This window comes from Schistocerca serialis, chromosome 2 (assembly GCF_023864345.2).
Source record: "Schistocerca serialis cubense isolate TAMUIC-IGC-003099 chromosome 2, iqSchSeri2.2, whole genome shotgun sequence".
In the NCBI taxonomy this organism is placed as follows: domain Eukaryota; kingdom Metazoa; phylum Arthropoda; class Insecta; order Orthoptera; family Acrididae; genus Schistocerca; species Schistocerca serialis.
Genome location: NC_064639.1, coordinates 580,111,050 through 580,133,226, shown reverse-complemented (window position 1 = coordinate 580,133,226; position 22,177 = coordinate 580,111,050). Strand labels below are relative to the sequence as shown.

At 40.1% G+C, this 22,177-nt stretch overlaps 1 protein-coding gene across 4 annotated transcripts in view; it reads right to left on the bottom strand.

Moving 5' to 3' along the window:
• Positions 1–21,853, bottom strand: part of LOC126457595 (RCC1 and BTB domain-containing protein 1-like) — a 196,652-nt gene extending 174,799 nt beyond the window's left edge. The window contains exons 1-2 of one of the 4 annotated variants that reach the window (XR_007585494.1): positions 21,653–21,853; positions 5,621–5,710 (exon numbers count right to left, since the gene is read on the bottom strand). Coding sequence is in view for 3 of the 4 variants with exons in the window: in XM_050094036.1 (XP_049949993.1) it covers positions 5,621–5,699 (79 nt within the window). In the remaining variant the exon portion in view is untranslated. The remainder of the gene's footprint in view (positions 1–5,620; positions 5,711–21,652) is intronic. The other 3 variants (XM_050094036.1, XM_050094035.1, XM_050094034.1) reach the window with 3 other exon arrangements.
• Between the last annotated feature and the right edge of the window lie 324 nt (positions 21,854–22,177).

Here is a 22,177-nt window from a genome sequence, read left to right as displayed (position 1 = left end):
CTGCAATTGTAATCCCTGATCTGGGTCACTATTTCGGAAGACAATTGCCATGTTAAAGAAAAGGAGTCAATGATTTGGATGTTTAGGCAAGCTGTGAATGTGTGCAGTATAATTGGCAAGCAGTTATTTTCGCCAGATCCACAATGGAGGAAGTCCAGCTTCCACAAGTAGGCTATTCATAGGGTTCACTCAGAAAGTTCCCGTCTCAACTTGAACTCCACAGAGGTGTATAGGCTCCAGCATCCACAATGCTGATTGCGATCCTGAACCACATGCCTGGCTCCCATAGTCAACATGCGATTGACAGCCACAACAGTGTAGGACGATCTGCACCTCAGTCAGTGTGACTCAGGCAACAAAGGATGTTAACGTTCTGCCAGCACTTTTGCTTAAGCTGACACAGATGGGGAAGCAAGTTGAGTGGGCATCAAAAACTGTCCTAACAAGCAACAAAAATCCACTACATTAAGGAGATGGTCATCAAGATAAACTTGTGGGTGCAGGTGAACTGTACAACAATCACAGAAGTGCAAGAAGCAAGTCTTGGGAGCTGAAAACTGAAAGCTATGAGTGAGGGCCCTTGACGGCACCTTTTGTATGGCTCCCTGCAGTTAACTTTCAGCCATACCAATAGTAGGTGCGCAAAAGGAAATGCAAAAGTCGTCAGCTTATAAGAAGGTCAATACTGAGGACCTCACAGCTGCTGCAAGACCATTAACTGCCACTAAAAAGAGAGGGATGCTCAGTACAGAGTTCTGCGGGACCCCATTCTCTTGGACATGGGGGGAACTGTGTGAATCACCAATTTGGACTCTGAAGGTGCAGAAAAACAAACAGTTCTCTATAAAAATCAGGAGCGGATCCCAGACACCCCATTCATGTAATGTAGTGAGGTCGTGGTGTCGCCAAGTGGTGTCATAGGCTTTTGTCAGGCCAAAAAAGATGGCAACAAGGTGATGATGGCGAAAAAGGCCATTTGGATGGCAGACTCAGGTACACCAAGTTTTCAGTGGTGGAATGACCTAGGCGAAAACCACCCTGGGACAGAGCCAGATGGCCCTGAGATTCGGGGAGTAGACACAACCACCGGCTCACTATATGTTCGAGCAGCTTGCACAGGACATTGGTGAGGCTAATAGGATGATAGCTATCCATATCTAGTGGTGTCTTACCAGGTTTTAGCACTGTAACAAAGGTACTCTCTCATCATCACAAAGGGAATTTGCCATCACTCCATATGCGGTTGAAGACAGCAAGAATGTGGTGCTGGTAATCCACTGATAAATGTTTAATCATTTCATGATGGATGCCGTCTGACCTAGGGGTCGTGTCACGGCAGTGTGCAAGGGCACTGAGAAATTCTCACTTGTTGAATGGCTCGGGTTGACGTTTAGTAGAAAATAGATGATGATGTTCCAACCGCTGTTTCTGGGGTGGTACATCTCAGATGCAGAGGTTCAAGCAAAATGCTCAGCAATTGCGTCTGGGTTGGTAGATATAGCTCCATGTGTGAAAATCCCCGATATACCTGCAAGGGTCTGATATCCATAAAGGCATCTGATTTTAGTCCAAACCTGGGAAGGAGAGGTTCATGTTGTTGGTGGTGGAGATGTAGCATTCCCAACACTCCCGCTTCCATCTTTTAATTAGTTGATGGACCTGGACATGGAGCCATTTGAAGGCAATGAGGTGCTCCATTGACGAATGCCGCTTACGACATACGAGGCCCTGCCTACGATCTCTAATGACTGCAGTGATATCTGGTGACCACCAAGGCACTGTCTTCTGCCGGGGGCAACCTGACGAACAAGGGATTGCTGATTCAGCTGCAGCAACAATGGTCATAATAATATTCTGGATAACCAGATCGATGTTGCCATGCAATGGAGATAAAACAGTGGTAACAGAGGTGAAAGTGTCCCAATCGAACTTGGTAAGAGCCCATCTGGGCAAGCGTCCATGAGAGAGACACTAGGGAGGGACAGGAAGAGCGGAAAGTGATCACTACCACACAAGTCATCGTGAGCTCTCCAGTGTACAGACTGTAGAAGGCCACGACTGCAAACTGACCGTTCAATGGCTGAGTATGTGCCATGTATCACACTGAAATGAGTGGGGGTACCTGTATTTAGGACACAAAGGTCAAGTTGAGTTAGTAAACTCTCGACATCTTTACCACAGCCAATAATCTTGATTCCACCCCACAAAGAGTTGTGGGTGTTGAAATCACCCAAAGTAGAAAAGGCGGGGTGAGTTCAGGAAATAGTGCAGCCAATCAGGGTGTATACGTGACCAAGGAAAAAAATCCCGGATTTCCCAGTTAAAAATACACTTTCTCCTGGGTGAAAATACACTTTTTCCATGTTAAGTGACAGTATACTCTTCCTCGGCACTGTGAAACTCATCAATCCTTTGAATGTTTATGGCTTTATATACCGATATAGAATTTCCCAGCATTTTAGAAAATGAAACTCAGGGGGGGAAACATGTTTTGAAAGACCTTTGATGTGCAGCAACATGTACGCTGAATATTTTCATATTACGAAGGTATAAATCTGAATTCCACCAAACACCGCATGTCACTTTCTGAAGCACTGAAATCGAGATTGCGATGCGCTTTTGTAAACGTGATCTCACCAGTTGATGACAGCATAGGATACGTGATGCAGTCAGCCAATAGCAAGATCACTCTTAAGCAGCGCGAACACACAAATAAGATAAGTTAATGGTTTAAATTAATATATGTAGCATTCATGTATAATATTGGTCTGTACCATTAATAAGCTGGAAGAGAATCTAAGCTTCCATATATAATGTTGGTCTTTTTTGCACTTGTTACACTGCAAGATACATCGCACAAATTTGCCAGCAAAATTTTTAGTAACGACATAAATGTCTGATCTGGGCTCGAAATTCTTGTAAGTGGTCGTCCTCAAAGAGTTGATTTTTAAATGAGAGTCAAACACTTTGTGATTTAATAAATTCATCATACATTCTCGCACATAGTTCATCTTCTGTAAAAGGAAATTTGCTTTGAATGTAACACTTTTCAAACCACCATTCACAATATTTTACCGCAACCTGTTAAAAACAGGTTAGTTTCAGCAGTTGAAAGAGAGCGCCAGATAACAGGCATCACCGCATTAGCGCAGCTACGTTGATGCAGGAAGCCCGTATGTTCATACGTGTAAAACATTAAAAGATCTTACATTATGTCATAAAAGAAACAAAACATCAGAGGATACTTCAAGAGCATTGGAATTTTGTGAACCATGCTAAAATGCATAATTCGGCTTAAAGTGCACATTTGTATGTCCAGATTCGGATGTAAATTTTCTAGGAGTACCAGTACTGTATTATCTAATGTTTGGTTCTTCATTATGGCATAATGCCATACATACATTTGAAATGTGGCGAACAGTTGAAACTAGCCAATAGTATGAAATCAAACACTTCATTTAGAATATATTGACTGCCTCAGCAGAAAAGATTAATAAAAGTCAAATCTCTTTAGCAAACCAACAAAAATAACTTCATTGTTCCGCAAGGCGATTAATGCTCGACTGTCAGAAAGGTGGAAATAAAATCTAAAACTAATAACGTATTTTAGCCTTCCATAATCGTGGAAACGTATTTTGATTCATTTGATAGCTCCCAGCCACAAAACCCATTTTGTTATAATTTAACATGAGAGCAATGAATGAAGAGGAAACAACAAAATCACTGAACATAAACACAGGTCATGTGGAGATGACCCACCTCAATTGAGACTGCTCTGTGCATCAGCCCAAGATTTACTATATTTCTAAACTGGGGCAAAATTAGGTAGTGGCACCCAGCCACACTTCTGTGGAAGTGGGAGAAGATACTACTCATGCGTGACTCAAGTGTGCATGCGCAAGAGACCGCCCGCAACTTCTCAAATGAATCTAACTTAAACAGTTGTCACGTCATGCTCATCAGAGGCAATTTGTTGTTATGAAGCATTGCATATCCTTCCTTAATCCTTTGACACACTTTGCTGTTGGCAGATGCTTGTATGAGCACTGTGTTTTTTTTTATGTATATGGCACATTTCCATTGCAACAATGCCAGACAAAGTGAACACCCCATCGTTCTAAATTGGCATGTAGCTCGTCATCACACTTCAAGAGGTGTTCTTGATGAAAAATAATCCCCTGGCCCACGTTTAGAGTTTTATGGGGAGTGACTGAAATGGGAATACCACCCAGCTTTTTACATGGAGCAACACTGGGGATGCTGTCTGAATCAGGACTGACCCATTTCTCATTTTGGAAAGCATTGTCACTTCCCCAAACTTATCATCTAAGTTGTCAAAAAAAAAGTTAGAGGCTTTGCAGCCAGAAAGGAGCACCCATTGTTTCTGCTGCCAACCAAGTACCAAAGCGAATATGGCTCCTTTTTTCTGTAGCCTTACTTTCCTCCCAAGGTGTAGCTACGGATGGGAACAATTTGGGGTCAGGCAGGATGGCCATTGCTGGGAGTCCCAATGCCCCAAGTAGACGGGCATCTACTCCTTGGCATACATGGAGAGTTTGCAGCAGTGCATTATGACAGCACAATGTGACAACTCATATGATTCATTAATCCTTTGCTCCAAGCAGAAAATAAATGGACTGAGGTCAGTGTGATTTCTCTTCAGAAATAAAACTGCACTATACCTGAAAACACATTTGTAATGTAACTGACAATTCTTAACATGGCACCATTAAGTCTAGAGCATTGTGAGCTTGAGGCCTGTAATTTCTGTCCACCCATGTGGTTTGCTCGAGGAGGAGGAGGAGGAGGAGGAGGAGGAGGAGGAGGAGAGGCTGCCATACCTGGTTAGCTAAATGATAATGCCACTATTGTGATCATTTTATTACAGTAGCTGTAATAAAGAAGCACTATATAATTATTATAATAACCCCAACTGTGTGTTCATGCCAACAATGTGACTCTTGCCAAACATGTAGTTATTGAAAATCACCATAATCTCCAGTCTTCAGCTTCTTGTGGTGCCATTTTATGCAGTGGAGGCTGCAGGAACTTATTCATTATTGTGTTGTATATGTGTAGGTCTCAAAGCTTATTTATTTCATAAATTGATATGAAACATATACACAACAGCCACCTTCCACATAAAAACTCATTATCAGGTGTCCCACAGCTCATTTGTTGTGAAGTCATATTTGCAGTAGCATAATGATGAAGACATTGCTGTATAGTTACGCTTACATGAACTGCATGGATTATCTACAAATCCAACAACCAACAACATGAGCAATATTTCATGGACAACTTTGGCACTTAAATTTCAGCACATAAACTCCAGTGGAGGATGTTTATGCAAGCTGTCAGTATCTCTTATTGCAGTGATGCCAGTGTGAAACTGCTTTACACAACTTAATCTCCTTAGTGATTTGATGTGTGTTTTAATCTGCTATAAGACTGATAGGGGACAGCTGCTTCCGAGTCTTTCGTCGGTGGATTTGCTGCTGTAATGTTAAAATGTTAATGAGCTGCAAAGGAATACCATCAATTCAGAATGTATGATGCAATATAAAGTAATTAATGTTTTCCATTTCACAAATGAAAATAAATGAGAAACAGAACTTACCAAAAACACAGGCAATCTTGATTTTTGAAACAAAACGTGGCTCAAGTAGGCTAAATATAGCCCACTTTCGTAAATCCATATTTCAGCAACCTATAACAGACATTGAATACCACTTTGCCATTCATTTTAAAGTAAATAAAACTGAAAGCCAATACCAAATTCAGAATTAAATTGCCAGACTTTTCATTGCTGAAGAACATATTACCTTACACTTTCCTTTACTAAAATGGACAATAAAAGTGAATATTTCAGTAGGTTAGTGGTTATCGTAGTCTACACTAGTGAAATGCTGTTTAGTTACAGTATGTCACATACGTAGTAGTAGACACGTGAAGACTTTTCACACGATGGGTAGACAGATCCAGAACATTATCTCTAATGCTGGAAACAGTCACGGTAATTGAAAGGCACAAATTCTAGCTCTTAATTTTTTTTTTAAATTAAAGCTGTTGTCAACCCTTGACTTGAACAGCACAGTACTTTACTAAGGTGTCTGCAAAGAGGAGGAGGGAGGGGGAGGTGGAGAGGAGGTGGCAGGAGGGGCACTTGAGCCCTGCAGAAATCCTGGAAACATTCTATTCATTAATTTCAGAATTCTGACTCATTTCTAAAAACAACTGTCTGTTATTCTGCAGAACTGCATATTTGGCACTGCCAAAGAAAAATATTGTGGATTTAACAGCTGCTACACAATGTGGGTTTATTTGGTTGTCATATTGTTCATGAGAAAATATGATTGTCACAGCAGCAACTTCAGCCCTGTCCTGTAGTCAAGGACAATGTGAACCTTTACAGAACATTATCAAAAGCTCCCATGTTTCATGTGCACCTGCTCGTACAGCTCTTATCGAACAGAGGAAAAAGGACTCTGTGAATATGCTATCATATACAGGCATAGTTTAACAATGGACCTGTTTACATGCAGGCATAATTTAGCATCATCAGTTCAAAGAAATGGCATCCATAATCATGTCAATAAAATTAAAAGAAGTGCTTTGCATTCCTAATGAAATATTCTTACCTTTTAGGTATCATAGTAATGTGTCATGAAAAAATAGTGTGTGTAAAGCTGTGCGGGAACACACACAGGAAATGAAGAGCTCCTATTCTTTACTGATCAATGCTTGGTGGATGACATGCAACTCTCGCACAACTTCCTGCAGGTTGATATACCTCCAATTCCTCACTTCTTTTACAATTACAGCAGGGGAGAGTGGCGTGGCAGCAGGGGAGAGTGGCATGGTTCGTTTAAAAGAGGGGGGGGGAGGGGGAGGGGGGAGGGGGGGGGGGGGAAGGGACCAAACTGCTTGGTCATCAGTCCCTTGTTCCAAATAAAACAATGCCACAAGGGGAAGAATAAAACAAACGAGACGTATAACACAAAACGGAAAGAAAGGAAAAACCACAAGGACGAACATAAGGTAACAAACACTAAAAGTAACAAAAGAGGACAATAAAACAACAGAGAGAAGCAAGAAACAGTTAGAAGAGAGTAAAACAAGAAAGCAGATTACAGTGGCTGGCTGACCACGAGAATAAAAAGGATAAGCCACTCTGCAACACATTAAAAGATCCACTCTAAAAGCGCTAGGGTGGAGTACACAGAGGGACAGAGGACATGCGCAAAGTCTTAGATCAAATGGTAAAACCCACCCTCACGAATAAAACGTAAAACTAAAGCTGCTGTTGAGGCACTGTCACCAAACACCGAAGGTAGGATGCTGGGAAAGTTAAAAGTCCGCCGCAGAGCGGCTAAATGTGGGCAGTCCAGCAACAGACGGACAACCGTCATATGTCAGCCACAGTGACACCGAGGTGGTCCTCATGACGGAGGAAGTAACCATGCGTTAGCCATGTATGGCCAATGCGTAGCCGGCAGAGTCAACTGATTCCCTGTGACAGGCCCGCATGGAATACTTCCAAACATTCATAGTCTCCTTAAGACACGCAGTTTGTTGTGGGTACTGTTATGCCATTCCATCTCCCAAAGGCGAAAAATCCTGTGGCATAAGACAGAACACAGGTCAAGTTCAGAGAAGCCGATCTCCATAAGCTGTTTCCACATAGCCTGTTTGGCCAGCCTGTCGGCAAGTTCTTTGCCTAGGATTCCAATGTGACCTGGGGTTCAGACGAACACACTGAATGACTGGACTGTTCCGGGGAATAGATGAACTTCTGGATGTTTGCTACCAAAGGACGATGAGGGTAGCTCTTCTCAATAGCTTGTATGTTGCTCAAGGAGTCAGTGTATGGAAGAAACTACTCCCCAGGGCATGAACGGATGTGCTCAAGAGCACGAGATATAGCCACCAGCTCTGCAGTGGAAACACTGCACCCAAAATGTGCCAGCATCCATTATGCAAAATATGCTTTGCAACACATCATATGTAATTATAATAAATCAGACATGTGTAATTCTTTGATAGTGAATGTGTTCTACAAATTGTTACTAACTAGTGTATTAAAAAACTGATTGTATACATCTTGCTTTCTATATATATTTTAGTAATCGCTATTGCTGTTGGGTACTGACGGGACAACATTTGTTGCACTCAGTAAGCCTAGTGGAACACCCATGTCCCACTCAATAAGACTACTGGGACACCAGTGTCCCAGGGCCTAATTGCAGGAAGTGAGTTCAGAATTGACAAAAATGTATTTGTAATATTATCAAGATTAATAAAACAGTATGTGGTCAAAAGAAGAAGTTTCTATGTAAAATTTAAAAAATCCGTATTGAAAGGGTTAAGTTAAACAAGACACGGAACAACTTTAATACAGAATATTTGAAAGCAGGCCTGAAAGTCAATTACATAAAAACTAAAAAATGTGCAATAAACATACCAAAAAGAAAATGGGTATTTGGAGCAGTTGACACAAAAGAAAAAAAGAACAGCAATAACTATACAATTAAAAATTCACTTTTAATGTTCCATATTCTTAAGTCTGACTAAAAAGTATAAAACAATTTCTACTAGCCCCTTACAGATGGTTCCAAAAATTGTGACTGTCAGTTTTTAATAACTATGAGAATACTTGTAAGATTTTAATGAAAAACTTGCTGCACCTGCAATAGATATTAGTAAGTAGGTGAACTACTCTTACATGTGCCCCACATTTTTCGTTTTAAATATGTCAAGTATTTTCACAGCACAGTCACAAAATTTCAGGGCTGACTGTATGGAATTAGGAACTTGTATGAGGCTAGGAGAAATTCTTTTACACTTTCTAGTATAATTTAAAAAATTTAAATATTAAAGATTCATTTTTATTTCAATAATTATTTTTCCTGTTCTTAGTTTTTGCGTGTGAAATTTTTCAATTTATTTCAAATATTTTGATGAGATTTTCTTTCAGCTTGTCTTCAACTGATGCAACCAATATATCGCTTCCTTCTAGGATATCTTGCAAAAAAAAAAAGATAAAAGAGAGATTCAAGCTCACACAGGAGCTTAGCATCAATATTTCTTCCCACAAACCATTCACAACTGGAAGAGGAATAGGGGGAAATGGAAGTGGTCTAGAAAGTACCCTCTGCCACACATCAGAAAAGAAAATTAATTAGTATTGCATTGTCATCTAGTTCTGAGCTATGTTGAAAGTTTCAAGTCCCTATCTGATTGGGAAATGTGTTTAAAATAAATTGCAATATTTGTAACAGACAGACAGACAGACAGACAGAAAAGAGAGTGACCAAATAAACATGTGGTAAAAATGTTCTGGGATGTTATTGAGTAATAGAGTTTTCGAAAGTAACTTTCACACATCTGAAACAACAGGTATACAACCAGTGTACATTAATAATTTTTGTTTATGGCAGTGAAACATGGCCTTTTTTGGGAAATCCAAGCAAAAATTAGAACTGGTTACCAAGCAAATAAATGGATCACAAAATAGATGCACCAGGCTCACTGCAACACACTAAAACATTCAACCAAACAGTATAGGTTGGAAACTGGACAAGTCAAAAACTTGTCAAACACACACCATCGGCTAAAAATGGAGGGCAGGGCTCCACTTAAATTTACTGCTCTCCTCTTATCTGAATATAACACACACTCTGTTATAGTGTGGTGTATTGAAATACGTACTCCACAAGCTTCACTAACTGGTGGATTCTATCACTAGAGCAAGACAACATAATTTAGAGGACTATGACCTCTGCGGAGACAGATCAATGTAACTTCACCCCTTTTCTTGTGTCTGGCAGAAGGACCACCACGGCAAGACGACTTGTTTCACAGACTGGAGCTTATCTTCCAACACTTCCAACCACTCTGCCTCTAAATGGCTTATGGCCTTCTGGCTCAACAGTGAGGGAATGGTTCATAAAGGGATAGCACATGTTTCCACTTCCTTGCCTGCAATGTCAGTATGCAGCTAAGTGAATGGGTAGTAATGGATCAAGGTAGTTCTTTGCTCGATTCCAAGAAACAAGAAAAGAGGGTAACAATCAACAGATGGTGAGAAGATGACAAGGAACCACTGAGGAGCAATATGAACATGTGTGCTTCACAACTTCAATTACCAATAACCAGGACTACTTCCTCTATCTTGACATAGTGTGAGAACTTCATTACTGAATTTTAGGTTTTTAGTCTATTCTCACAAATAGTCTTCTTATTACTTTCCTACAGTTGTGAGACCAGTAATAATGCTGTATAGATTTTTTTATTCATAACTGTATTTACCACTAAACGATCTGCTTCATGAAATAAGCACCTACAAAGCATGATGAAAATCTGATTTCTTTAATATATTTGTCACTGCAGTTGTATTATAACTAAAAATTGAATGTAATCTACATTTTACATGTTGCGTGCTACACATCTTTAATAAACTGTGGTTTTTTTTTTTTAATTCTTGCACTTCATTTCCTCCAGATTGATGGAGCTAAGGACATACAAAAATATGGGTGTATAAACCTTTCCTTAATTTCCATGTCAGCTTACTAGCTGATGAACTGTGCATTTTTGTCAGTTAAATGTCATACTCATATAGTCAGATACGAATTACTTTTATGAAGTTTTCAGCCTTTATCTATGAGCACACTCTTAGCTATCTACGAAGGTTACAGATGTTAAAACACTCAACTCATTTTTGGAAACAGTAGAGTTAAAATGTGATGTTCCATCATGCTGATTTAGGTTTTCTTCTGTTTCCTTAATCCACTTTTGGTTCACAACGTTTCCTTTAATAAGAATACTATAGTTTTCTTTCCCACTGTATATGTGCATTTTTTAATGCACTTGGCAAGGTATTTCACTTCCTTCTTATCTTTTTCTCATTATGGGCTAAGGCCAAAATTCTAGTTGAGACATTTGTCTGCTCGTGTAATGCAGTGAAACATAAAACAAAGTGTGTAATATCCTTCTTGGAACACAACTTACTTGATTCTGTTGTGTCCTTGTGCATTACTAACCATTTTTGTAAATTATTTCTCAAATAATCCAGTTGTTTGTTCATGGTAGTAGATGTCGCAATAAAACAGTTTATTTTATTCTAGCCGATCAAAATAATATTTATCACCATGTTTGCTATGTTTTTGAGTTGATCCACTGCTAATTGCTGGATCTGCAAGGACTGGTGGTGTGTTACAATTAAAAAATGTGTCCAATTCCTGTAGCATCCAATATTTTAACAAGATCTTTTTTTAGAACAAATTATTCTGAAAGACAAGGCAGCCAAATATCTATAGAGTTGAAGCAATATCTGGAGAAATAAGGAGATTTGATTTTTCCAGTAAGAAAAATGAGCTTACCAAATCAACAGACAGCAGTGAAAAATCTGAAGGCATTTCTACAGTATATCATCTGGAAGTCACAGAAATTGAACAGATACATCTACATGGATGCAAGTTAGTATCAGATTACTGTAAGTGTAGTACGAGGAATTGGGAATGGAATAAAGTCCCATGCCGCATACCTCAATCAATAATGCAGTGAACACCTGTGAGATATGTAATTCAGTCATAGACTTTTACACTTATGAGCAATTAATAAGGCTATAGTAATAACTGGTAAATAATTGTATGTGGATATTTCAATACATATTTCATCTCTGGTAGTTATGATCAAGGACCCCTTAATTTACTGATGTCCAACAGAAGACACTAGTGTAACAGTGACTGATAATTTATTTCTAAAGCAAACTGTCTTCAACAAAATAAATGTGAGTCCCATAATAAATGGTCAAACGGCAGCAATACAGCATCACCACCAATCAGGTTTAACTACAAAAATTCCACAGACTTAAATGCTGACTGACAGAGAAGTTACAGGATGAAAATGGGAAGAAGTTGACCAATGATACATAGTAGATGTGATACTTAATTATTTCATAAAAATACAACAATAATGGAAATTCCTGTATGGAGCAACATGCAAAATAAGGGTAAGGAAACCACCCACCTGTAGCGGATCGATTCATGGAGCACAGTAACACACAACAGAAGACAGCATTCACACTAGCTTTTGAACACTAGCTCTTTTTCCAGCAATACTACTCTCATTCACACATGCAAACACAAGGACACCCAAATGCTCACTCCCAAGGCCACAGCAAGACTTCTAAATTTAAGGTATTTAATTTAAACTCTGAAAATGCACAACATTTTCCCAAATTTGTCTCTGGTTCCAAACTAAAGGTAATGTTGCCCTCAAATACAATATGCAGGTATATAAAAATGGTAGGTGATTCAATCAGATAAGGGACATTTTACTTATAATTAATGATACATTTGCTAGTTAGGATGCAAACAAGAAGACTTTTAAAAACTCAAAAAAATCTCTATGAATCTGAAATTAAAGTAGCAAAATTCAAAGAAAATGAAGAGTAGACCTACATCTTAAACCCCAAAAATGAATGTAAAACAAAAAACCATGTGTAAAGCATGACTGACTCAACAGACTGCAGTGCTCTCAATGAGTATCTTGTAAACTCCACTGGCTACTGTAGCATTCAGTAATTATACAACTGACGCTAAGACTCTACTTTTACAAGCACAGTGTGTAACAACAGAATGATTCACCCATCACTCCAAGAAATTACTAAATAAGCTGAGTGACTCTAGAAAGATGACTATTATGGTTTTGAAAGCTCTAAAATGAGTAATTAAGAAAATCTGTCTCGTAAAAAATATTCTTGGTAATGGAACTTTCTCAGAATGGCTTAAAATTACGCTACACATAAGAGAGATACCAGATAACTACAGACCCATATCACTTATCCCAATTACGTCAAAAGTAATTGCCATTTTGAAAATGGTAGGTTAACTGATTGACTAGGGATTAAGGGACTAAACAGTAAGATCATGGCTTCCTTGATTCAGTGGTAGTTCATCTCAAATTAGTGACACCTGTGTTCTGATAATTAAAGTAGTAGGAGCAGTAAGACTGAGGTGTTTAATACAATACTGTTGCCATAGTTGAGGAAGAATTTACCGAAACGTGTGCCAATCATGCCAGTAGCTATGTCGAAGCTGACAAGGTGTGAGAAAGGCCCCACCATGCATCTGAGCCCCACCAGCCCAATGAAAGGCAAAGACAGTTACAGAGCACAAAATGTCTTCAATTTTGCAGTCTCGGAACAGTGAGATGGCTAAAAAGGTAATGGACATCAGTTGGACCATCAGTAATAAACACAAGAGTAGAGAAATAAGTAAGGCAGCAGCTGTATGCTCCCGGAGTTCTGCCCGTGGTGGGAGTTGCCCCATCCACAGCCATCGCACCCTCGCTCCACTGTAGTCAAGGTGTTTATAAAGAGTATTCACTATTCAACAGAGTGCTACCTCTAAAACAGAAAGTAGGATGCAGCAGAAAAGGAGACAAACCATGTCTAAAAACAATTAAAACAGCAAGAGAGGGATGAAAGAGTGAGCTGGTCAAGGAGGTGAGGTCGAGGGCCCCTCAGACTCAGCATGCAGTGGGAGACGCCTCAAGCACAACCATCCCACTCCTGCCTGAAGGTAGCTTACAGCCTTACTCTACAAATAAAGGGCGCTTTTAAGGAGAAAACAGAGAACCAGTTCAACTGCCTGTCTGTCCATGAATCATCTGTCAGTATCTGAGGCAAACAATTCAGAAAGCCACGCTTAGCATGGTAGGCTGACGCAACATACCATAGTGGATCCCTGGCGGAAGTAACAGAAGGGAGAGCGACATGCAACAGTAGTCGTCTTGATAGTGTGGAGCTTATTAGAGGGGGGGCAGCAGCCAATCAGATGTCATTCCATCTTTGAGTGCACAGAGGTCTCATATGCAGCCAAGATCAGCAAAGCAAATGAGTCGTGACTAATTGCTCTTCCAGCCAAACAGTCAGCCAGTTCATTCCCGAGTACACTCACATAACGTGGGACACAGAGAAAGGCAATCAAGCAGTCAGTATGACTTAGTTCAATGAGAAGATCATGAATAGCAGTGATATCACTATATATCACAAAATGGTAAAGTAAGCCCTGTTTAATAAAGTGGAGGGCACTATTAACAGCTATCAGCTCCACTGTACAGACTCTACATGCTCTTGGCAACGAATGGTGTTTCTGACTGAAAGGGGATGTAAAGCATATCCCGTCTTATCCCCAGTTTTAGAGCCATCAGTGTAAAAGATGGTAGCATCCTGAAACTCTTGAAGAATTGAATGTCACACGCACAAAAAGGTCGTGGGGGTCAACAGACTTTAGGAAATTGAAATAGATCGGTCCCAATTCATGGCTATTCATGGCTTGCACACCAACAAAGAGGACAGGGAAGAGGTGCATGACAAAACATGAAGAGCACATTCCAGAGAGCAGAGATCCCAGTACAGGGCTACGAAGCACATCCCAACTGGTAGTCCCACCTGAGAGCGAATATCAGGAGGCTGACACCCCACACATGTAAGAAGAATAGGACCATCGGATGATCAGGGAATTGTCAAATGATCATTGCATAGGAGACCAAGAGTTGACACCATCAGAACTGAATCTGTAGGAGCCCCACTTCAGCATGCAGATGAGGGACTACTCTGGAAAGCATCAATGGCCTGACAAACTCTACGATGATGGACTGGGTCTAACAGCTTCAAAGACAAAGGCACCTCCAAGCCATAAACCACGCAACCACAGTCCAGACATGATAGGACCAAGGCCCAGTAAATATGGAGAAGAGTAACTAGATCTTTACCACAAGAGGTGTGGGCAAGGAAGCAGAGATCGTTAAGCTTCCGCACTATGTGACAATTTCCAAGTGCTGAGTACCCAAGTAGAGTTCTGGATCAGGGCGGACTGGAGTGTGACACAGATGCTTAACCAGTATTTTTAAAATGCTTAACCAGTATTTTTAAAATACTTAACCAGTGTTTCTGTAGGAGAGAATTGGAAACAGTGGGAAAAGATGACCAATAGCCAAACAAAGGTCACTAGTCTGCTGATGGTAATCAGGAAGAGAGTGATAGGTCAGAGCCCTGAAGGAAACCATTCTCTTGGAGCCAAGGAGAACCAATGCAAATCTGGAACAATCTGTGGGATAAAAATTGACAAATAAAAATCAGTAACGACCTCGAAAGCCCTTGTCATAGAAGGTAAATAAAGTGTGGTAATGCCAAGCAATCTCATATGCCTTAGGTAGGTCAAAAAAAGACTGCAAAGAAGTATTGGAGCTCAGAAAAAGCCTCTTGGGATGCTGCTTTCAGCCAGACAAGATTGGCTGGTGGTTGTGGATTGTCCCTCCTTGAAACCACAGTGATGAGGACACACACACACACACACACACACACACACACACACACACACACACACACACACATACACACGATCTCAACAGTTGACAACTCAATATAATCTGTGGACAACCTTCCTTTCAAGCAATTTACAAAGCATGTTGGTCAAGCTAATCTGTTGGTAACTGTTGAACTGTTGAGAGATGTTGGACTTTTGCATGGCTTAAAGATTGGGAAAACCATACCATTTCAGTATTGAAAAGGGAACACAGTTTTGAGCCAAATACAGTTAATGATCCTTAATAGATTAGCCTCCGAGTTACACACAGATGTTGGATCATTTCACAGTGAACTGAAACAGAGTGTGGGAATGTACCACGTGATGAGGCAAGGGCCTGAAGCAGTCCCCAGTCAGTGAAAGGTTCATTATATGATTCAGCTTGGTAGGGAGTGAAATATCGGGGGACATCTACAAGCTGTTGTTTCCGCAGTAAAAAAAAAAAAGAGAGAGAGAGTCAGATAAGAAGAGGATACTGACGCAAGGTGGATTGCAACGTGATTAAAAGAACCAATACACCGGTAAAAAAACTGGCATGAAGGACACTACCCAGAACAGTCATCGCTCGGTGGCCCAGAAAATTACATAGCTTGGCCCACCTCTATGTTGAAGAGGCACATATTTCCAGGGAGGAGTTGTAGCACTTCCAGCATTTCTTGTAACTCCATTTAATTAGACAGTGAGCCTTATCACAAGGTCCCTTAACTTAACGCTAGTGACCAGTACAGTCTGCAAAGGATATCGCTTGAAATGTTGCAGGGCTCTACAGCGATCCTGAACAGCTAATGCAATGTCTGTGGCCCACCACAGCTGTGTTCAGCAGTGGAGGGAACCTGTGGAAGGGAGAAAAGCAGTTCCAGCAAAACTGGTAGATAATGTTGGAGACATCTTGCACAGCCCCACTGATGTCATATGACAAAGGAAGCAAAGGTAAAAGCAGAGGCATACAACTGCCAGTTGGCTCTTTGAGGCTCCCAATGTGGTAGTCAGTCTTTCTGGCAATGGCAAAGAAGTGACAGGATCACTGGAAAGAGTCATTGCAAAAAAGTTTGTCATGCAGCGACCAGTGCAGTGAAGACACGCAATTGGTGGGAGATATCTTTAGATCAATAGCTGAAAGCATGCCGTGGGCGAAGTGGACAGGACAGAGTAGCCTTGTCATGATCCTTCTTCTCCTCCTCCTCTTCCTCCTGCAGCCTTTGGTGGCCAAGATTCTTGTGAGGGCCTATCTGCAACTAGTATGGGGAAAGATGAAAAGTGGACAACCCTGAGACCCGCAGGTCACAGTTCCTTCGGCCACTGGCTCATGTCGGGCCTCTAATCTCTGGGTTTCTGGCGAGAGGGGTCGCATGATGAAGCCCCTTTACCGGTAGATACCAAAGGAGGAAGCTGCTCCTCCAGCCGGACGTTGGAAGCCATATCTGAAGATGTGCCACAGGAGCCGTAAAAGAGGAGCACAGTGGGAGAGGTGGTTTAAAAAAAAATTGAGGTAGTAAGAGTGAGGATTGTGACTTTTGCACAACCAGACGTCACATCAAAAGGATTTGGACTTCCACATTTTTTACGTGCCTCTGGATATGAAAGGCAGTCAGTGGGTTTTCATTTCTGTATTTTAGTTACTTTCTTGAAGACTGGACACACCGGTGAATGTGGAGGATGATGATCTGTGCAACTGCCACACAAAGGTAGTTGTTCACAAGGACTTTCCTCATGGAGTGATCATCTACTGTTGCCAAATTTTAGGTGCAACGTGCAGTAAGGTGACATATGACCAAAACAAGTATTGAAAGCACGTCACGGGTGGTAGGATGTAAGGTTTCACTTCTCACCTGTACATGATGTCTAACTTTTTCTGGGAGAACATTCCCTTTAAAGGCCAATATAAAAGCAGTTATATTTACTCTATTATCCTTGGGACCTCTTTGGATGAATCAGATAAAATGTACACCTCGCCACTCAAGATCAGCCCGTAGCTCCTAGTCTGGAGAGTAAGGTCCTGGTTGAAGATGATTTTCCGGACCACATTCAAAGTCTTGTGTGAGGCAATGACCAGATGTTGAAATGTTTAAAGAGCTGTAGACTGTGCTGCAGAAGAGGCTTTAATCAACAGCTATCCATTGTGCATAATTCCTAATGACTCAACTTCTCCAAATTGTTCTTACTTCTTCAAATTGTTCTTCAATATGCTCTACAAAAATAGTGGCTCTGTCACACCGAAGGTCTCCCAATCAGTTTGAGTACATACTGAATATTGAATAAATTGTTTTGTTCTTAAATGTCTCACTTGTAACTCTTCCCATAGGACAGTTAGCGGAGGGTAAGCAGTAGGGTTGTAACTGTCCGCATTGAAGTTGTGATTCCTGTCTGTTAATATCAGAATGTCCATTGTTTTGATGTAATTTAATATGTTTCAAGCGCAAAAATCCACTCTGATGCCACCTGTTCCTATCAAGGGCTCTCCCCATGGGCGCCACTCAGCCACAGCAAAGGCCAGCCGATATGATGGCAGCTCAGACATCATGGGGCTCAACCAAAAAGGTACATAAAGACCCCACTGGACTAGCTACCACAATGCTTTTGATGTGCAAATAAGAGCCTACACATGTATTGTGTGCAGATGATTTTTAACGCTGGATACAAAAGGCACTATTTAAGGTTTTCTTCCCCACTCAGTCCACACTAAAGAAAAATTTGGAAAATGAAAGTCAATCCAGAAGCCAACTACAAATTATTTCACTCAAAAGGTAGTGAATGAAAGAATATTCCAAAAGGGAAGGTAGAACTTAGGTAATAACTGTGTTGACATCAAAGCCTGCTACCATGAAAAGAGAACAAGAAAAGAAAGGATAGTCAGAGATGAGAGACTACAACACAGGAAAGGAAGTGGGTGCTGCATTACCTTGGGGTCCTGTGCTTGTCATGAATGTTCTAATAAAAGAGTTGTGAACCTTGTGAGGGGCATTAGGAACATAATATGCAACCAAATGAAAACAATTTTGATTCAGAACATAATTAACTATAAAAACAGCTGAAAATCTCCTAACTACACTTCATAATGGTCATGAAAGAAAGGTCATTTATAACCTTCAGTCTCTGTTTACTGTGACACAAAAAAAAAAAAAAAAAAAAAAAAAAAAAATTATATATATATATATATATATATATATATATATATATATATATATATATATGCGCTGGCAGGTCGATAGACACACAAACACAAACATACACACAAACTTCAAGCTTTCGCAACAAACTGTTGCCTCATCAGGAAAGAGGGAAGGAGTGGGGAAGACGAAAGGAAGTGGGTTTTAAGGGAGAGGGTAAGGAGTCATTCCAATCCCGGGAGCGGAAAGACTTACCCTAGGGGGAAAAAAGGACAGGTGTTTTTATATATAATTTTTCCCACGTGGAATGTTATAAAAAAGCAAGCTAGCATATTATGGTTAGTAGCTACATCACAACAACAAATCAGTTCTTGTTTAACAGGTCAAAGTTAGTACATGTTTTAGAGACATGTAATAAGAAAGCAGATGAAGGTGTCAGGCGCAGAGCCAACGAGCAGTGTACCCCATGATGCACCAGCCAACATTATCATTCTTACATGTCTGCGTGTAGCACATGCTTCAAGCTGGGATTAGAACATTTAGCAACAATTAGAACATTTAGCAACAAGCCACAATAGTGTTCATTATGGAAGGCATAAAGGAAACCAGACACGTATTACAGTAAGAGGTGACAGCGATAATTTTCCAAGCTTATAAGTTCTGTTATGGAGATTCAAAGCAGAAACAGTGGGTCAGTGTAGTGCTCATCTTAGAGTTGCCAGTTACTATGGTAGGCAATGGCTGGAGCATGAGATGTGGGCCGGCCGCGGTGGTCTAGAGGTTCTAGGCACTCAGTCTGGAGCCGCGCGACTGCTACGGTCGCAGGTTCGAATCCTGCCTCGGGCATGGATGTGTGTGATGTCCTTAGGTTAGTTAGGTTTAAGTAGTTCTAAGTTCTAGGGGACTGATGACCATAGATGTTAAGTCCCATAGTGCTCAGACCATTGGATGTGGTGGCAGAGGGGGCACTGGTGACATCACACAGTATTCTCATTCTCTCTCTGCACAGAATGCATCACAGTCCTACCTTCTTACATTCACGCCACCATTAGAAGAGGTCAAAACTCATGAAAAATAAAGAGAGGAATCCCATTCGGCTCTCTTCTCAGGTTCTTCCTCTCCACTGTGTATGATAATGACTTTTCAAACTAAATGGCTAGCAGAAATGTCCTTTATGCTGATGATATGTGAATGGTCACATCACGTAATAATTTGCAAGTAACTTTAGACAAAAACAGGGAGCGTGAATATCCTGAGATTTGTTGCCAATGTGGTAAGAACCAATTTCTGTTGCACCATTAACACAGAGGAAGCAAGTGTGTGCAGCAGGCCTACTCCACAATAGTCTCAACAGGAATAAAAATGATTTAAAGTTTGTTAGTTACAAGCTGTACACAGACAACCACTTATACGCAATTCTGTAAAGAAACTACATTAATTGGACTTACAATGCTCAGATAACTGGGCATCAAAATACAGAAATCCTGTTCCTGTAATAATGACATATTGGTAACCACACCCAGCTACTGTAAGACGTGTTTGCCAGATTTTGTCCAAATTGTTTCAGGTGAATCTTAGTAGGATTCCTAATGACCCTTGTTAACATTTTTATTGCCATCCCACTATCAGGCAATGTAAATTTATAACACACAAGCGGTTTGAAATTAATGTCTTGTTGACATTTATTTATTAGTGTTGTTGTTACGTTCTTCTTCTTTTGTATCTGTAATTTAAAAATTTGTTCCAGTGACATTTGGTAATGATAAACATCATTAGGACTAAAATGACTGGTTTATCCACTGCAGGCACAATAACTGCTTATGAGTGGGTTACAGTTATACTCTAAAGCTACAAAAAAATTACTAAATTTCACAATAAGAAACAAGTGTTTAAATGCTGTTCTTTTCAATTTCGTAGACTTGTGCATCAGATATGCAAATGATAGTCCAGTTACACATGGTCCAGGCAACTGAAACGGATTAAAGGGGGGCGGTTCTAGAAATTTCATAAAATTCTTGAGTCAATTCATAGTAGAGGCACATACGAAATGACGCCAATTTCTGTTTACGTCTATAAAAAGTTTTTCATTAACTGTATTGCGAAATGGCACATTTCCAGTTGCAATTTCGTATAATTATTGACCGAGTTTAAAAACCTATAACGCTGTCATAATATACTCATTAAGAGACAATCTTTTGTCAAAATTATAACACAGTAAACCAATTATTACGGTAAGAAACTGGATATGTCTTGAGGTACGATGCGCAAATAACACGGGCTACATTCATCCAGTATTTCAGTATGAGAACACTTGGCTATTTCCAATAAAGCTTGCACACAGTTTCACACCATTTCTAATTTTTTTCTAGCTTTGATGGTTAGCAACAAATACTTAACACATTACCTTATTTGTAAAGTAATTAAACGTTTCATAAATATTCACAAATAATGAAAACGGGGGAGGGGATGTTACTAGTAAAACGTACGTGAAACAGTAATTTGCTTTTTTTTCGCACTGTGTACGGATTAAACGACTGGCTACAATGTATCTACGAAACCAGACGACATTACAACTTTGTCAAACTATTTAAGTCCAATCGCATTTGCGAAATTTCGATCGAGTTAAGGCTATGATCATGAACGATGAAAACGTCAACGTGGTACAATAAATTACATGAGAAGAATTTTTCCAAACATACGGTGGGGAAACGAGGGATACTGCCAGTCTCATGCCGCGGACCTCTTGTTTCTGTATATAGATAGTTTAGTTTACAACTTATGCCTGCTCTCAACTCTCTACTGAGACAGCTTTATTTTACACGGCAGTAAGTAATTCCTCCAGGTGAGTTTACACACAAACTGAGATATACCTGTAACTGATACTTTGGCATAACAAAATTTTAGCAAAATCAGTAAGTTAAAAATATTTCTTTTTCATGCGAACTTGTCCGCAACAAGGAAAGGCCGCCAGTTTTCAGTATTAGGAAATTTGGTAGTTATGATTGGTATGGTGCCGGTAACAACATTCCTGACAAGACACTTTTATATATACTTCATGTTCGAATTTTTATTTTCATAAAAAAGGTTCAGCTTTAAGAGCACACATTATCAACATAGTCCTCTTTCTGTGACGCCACGGCATAAACAATAACTCAAAACAATGATACACACCTCTGCCCGTTAACCACAGTTCTCTCCTCATAATTGTCAGGACTCTTGTGTGACAGCCACAGTATTTATTTGTATACGTCAAACAGAATAGCCGCCAACATTACAACAAATAAAGAGGCCTGCACATGTTCAATATTGATTGAAATTCTGCTTTGTCAAACCGTCAATATATTGGTGCTATACCTCCCACAATCACAAAAATTGGCAATCGACAACACGATTTTACAAGGTTAAGATGTAGAACACCCAAAAGAAAATGTGTACTGCAATCATGTTACGTAAAGCTTGCAAACAACAGTCAACAAGGAAAAAGAGATAATAGGTCCGAGAATGACTGAAAAAAGGAGCGACTAAACACATTTTAATTTACTGACTGAAGTTAGAGCCATGGAGTCGAAAGATTTCATAAATTAGCTACCCATGAGTTCCGCATCAAACAGAAAAATCGCCAGATTTTAAACCTTATTTTAGGAGGAGATATAAGCATATCCTAAACAAAGTTATTAAAATGTCTAAGAAACTGAC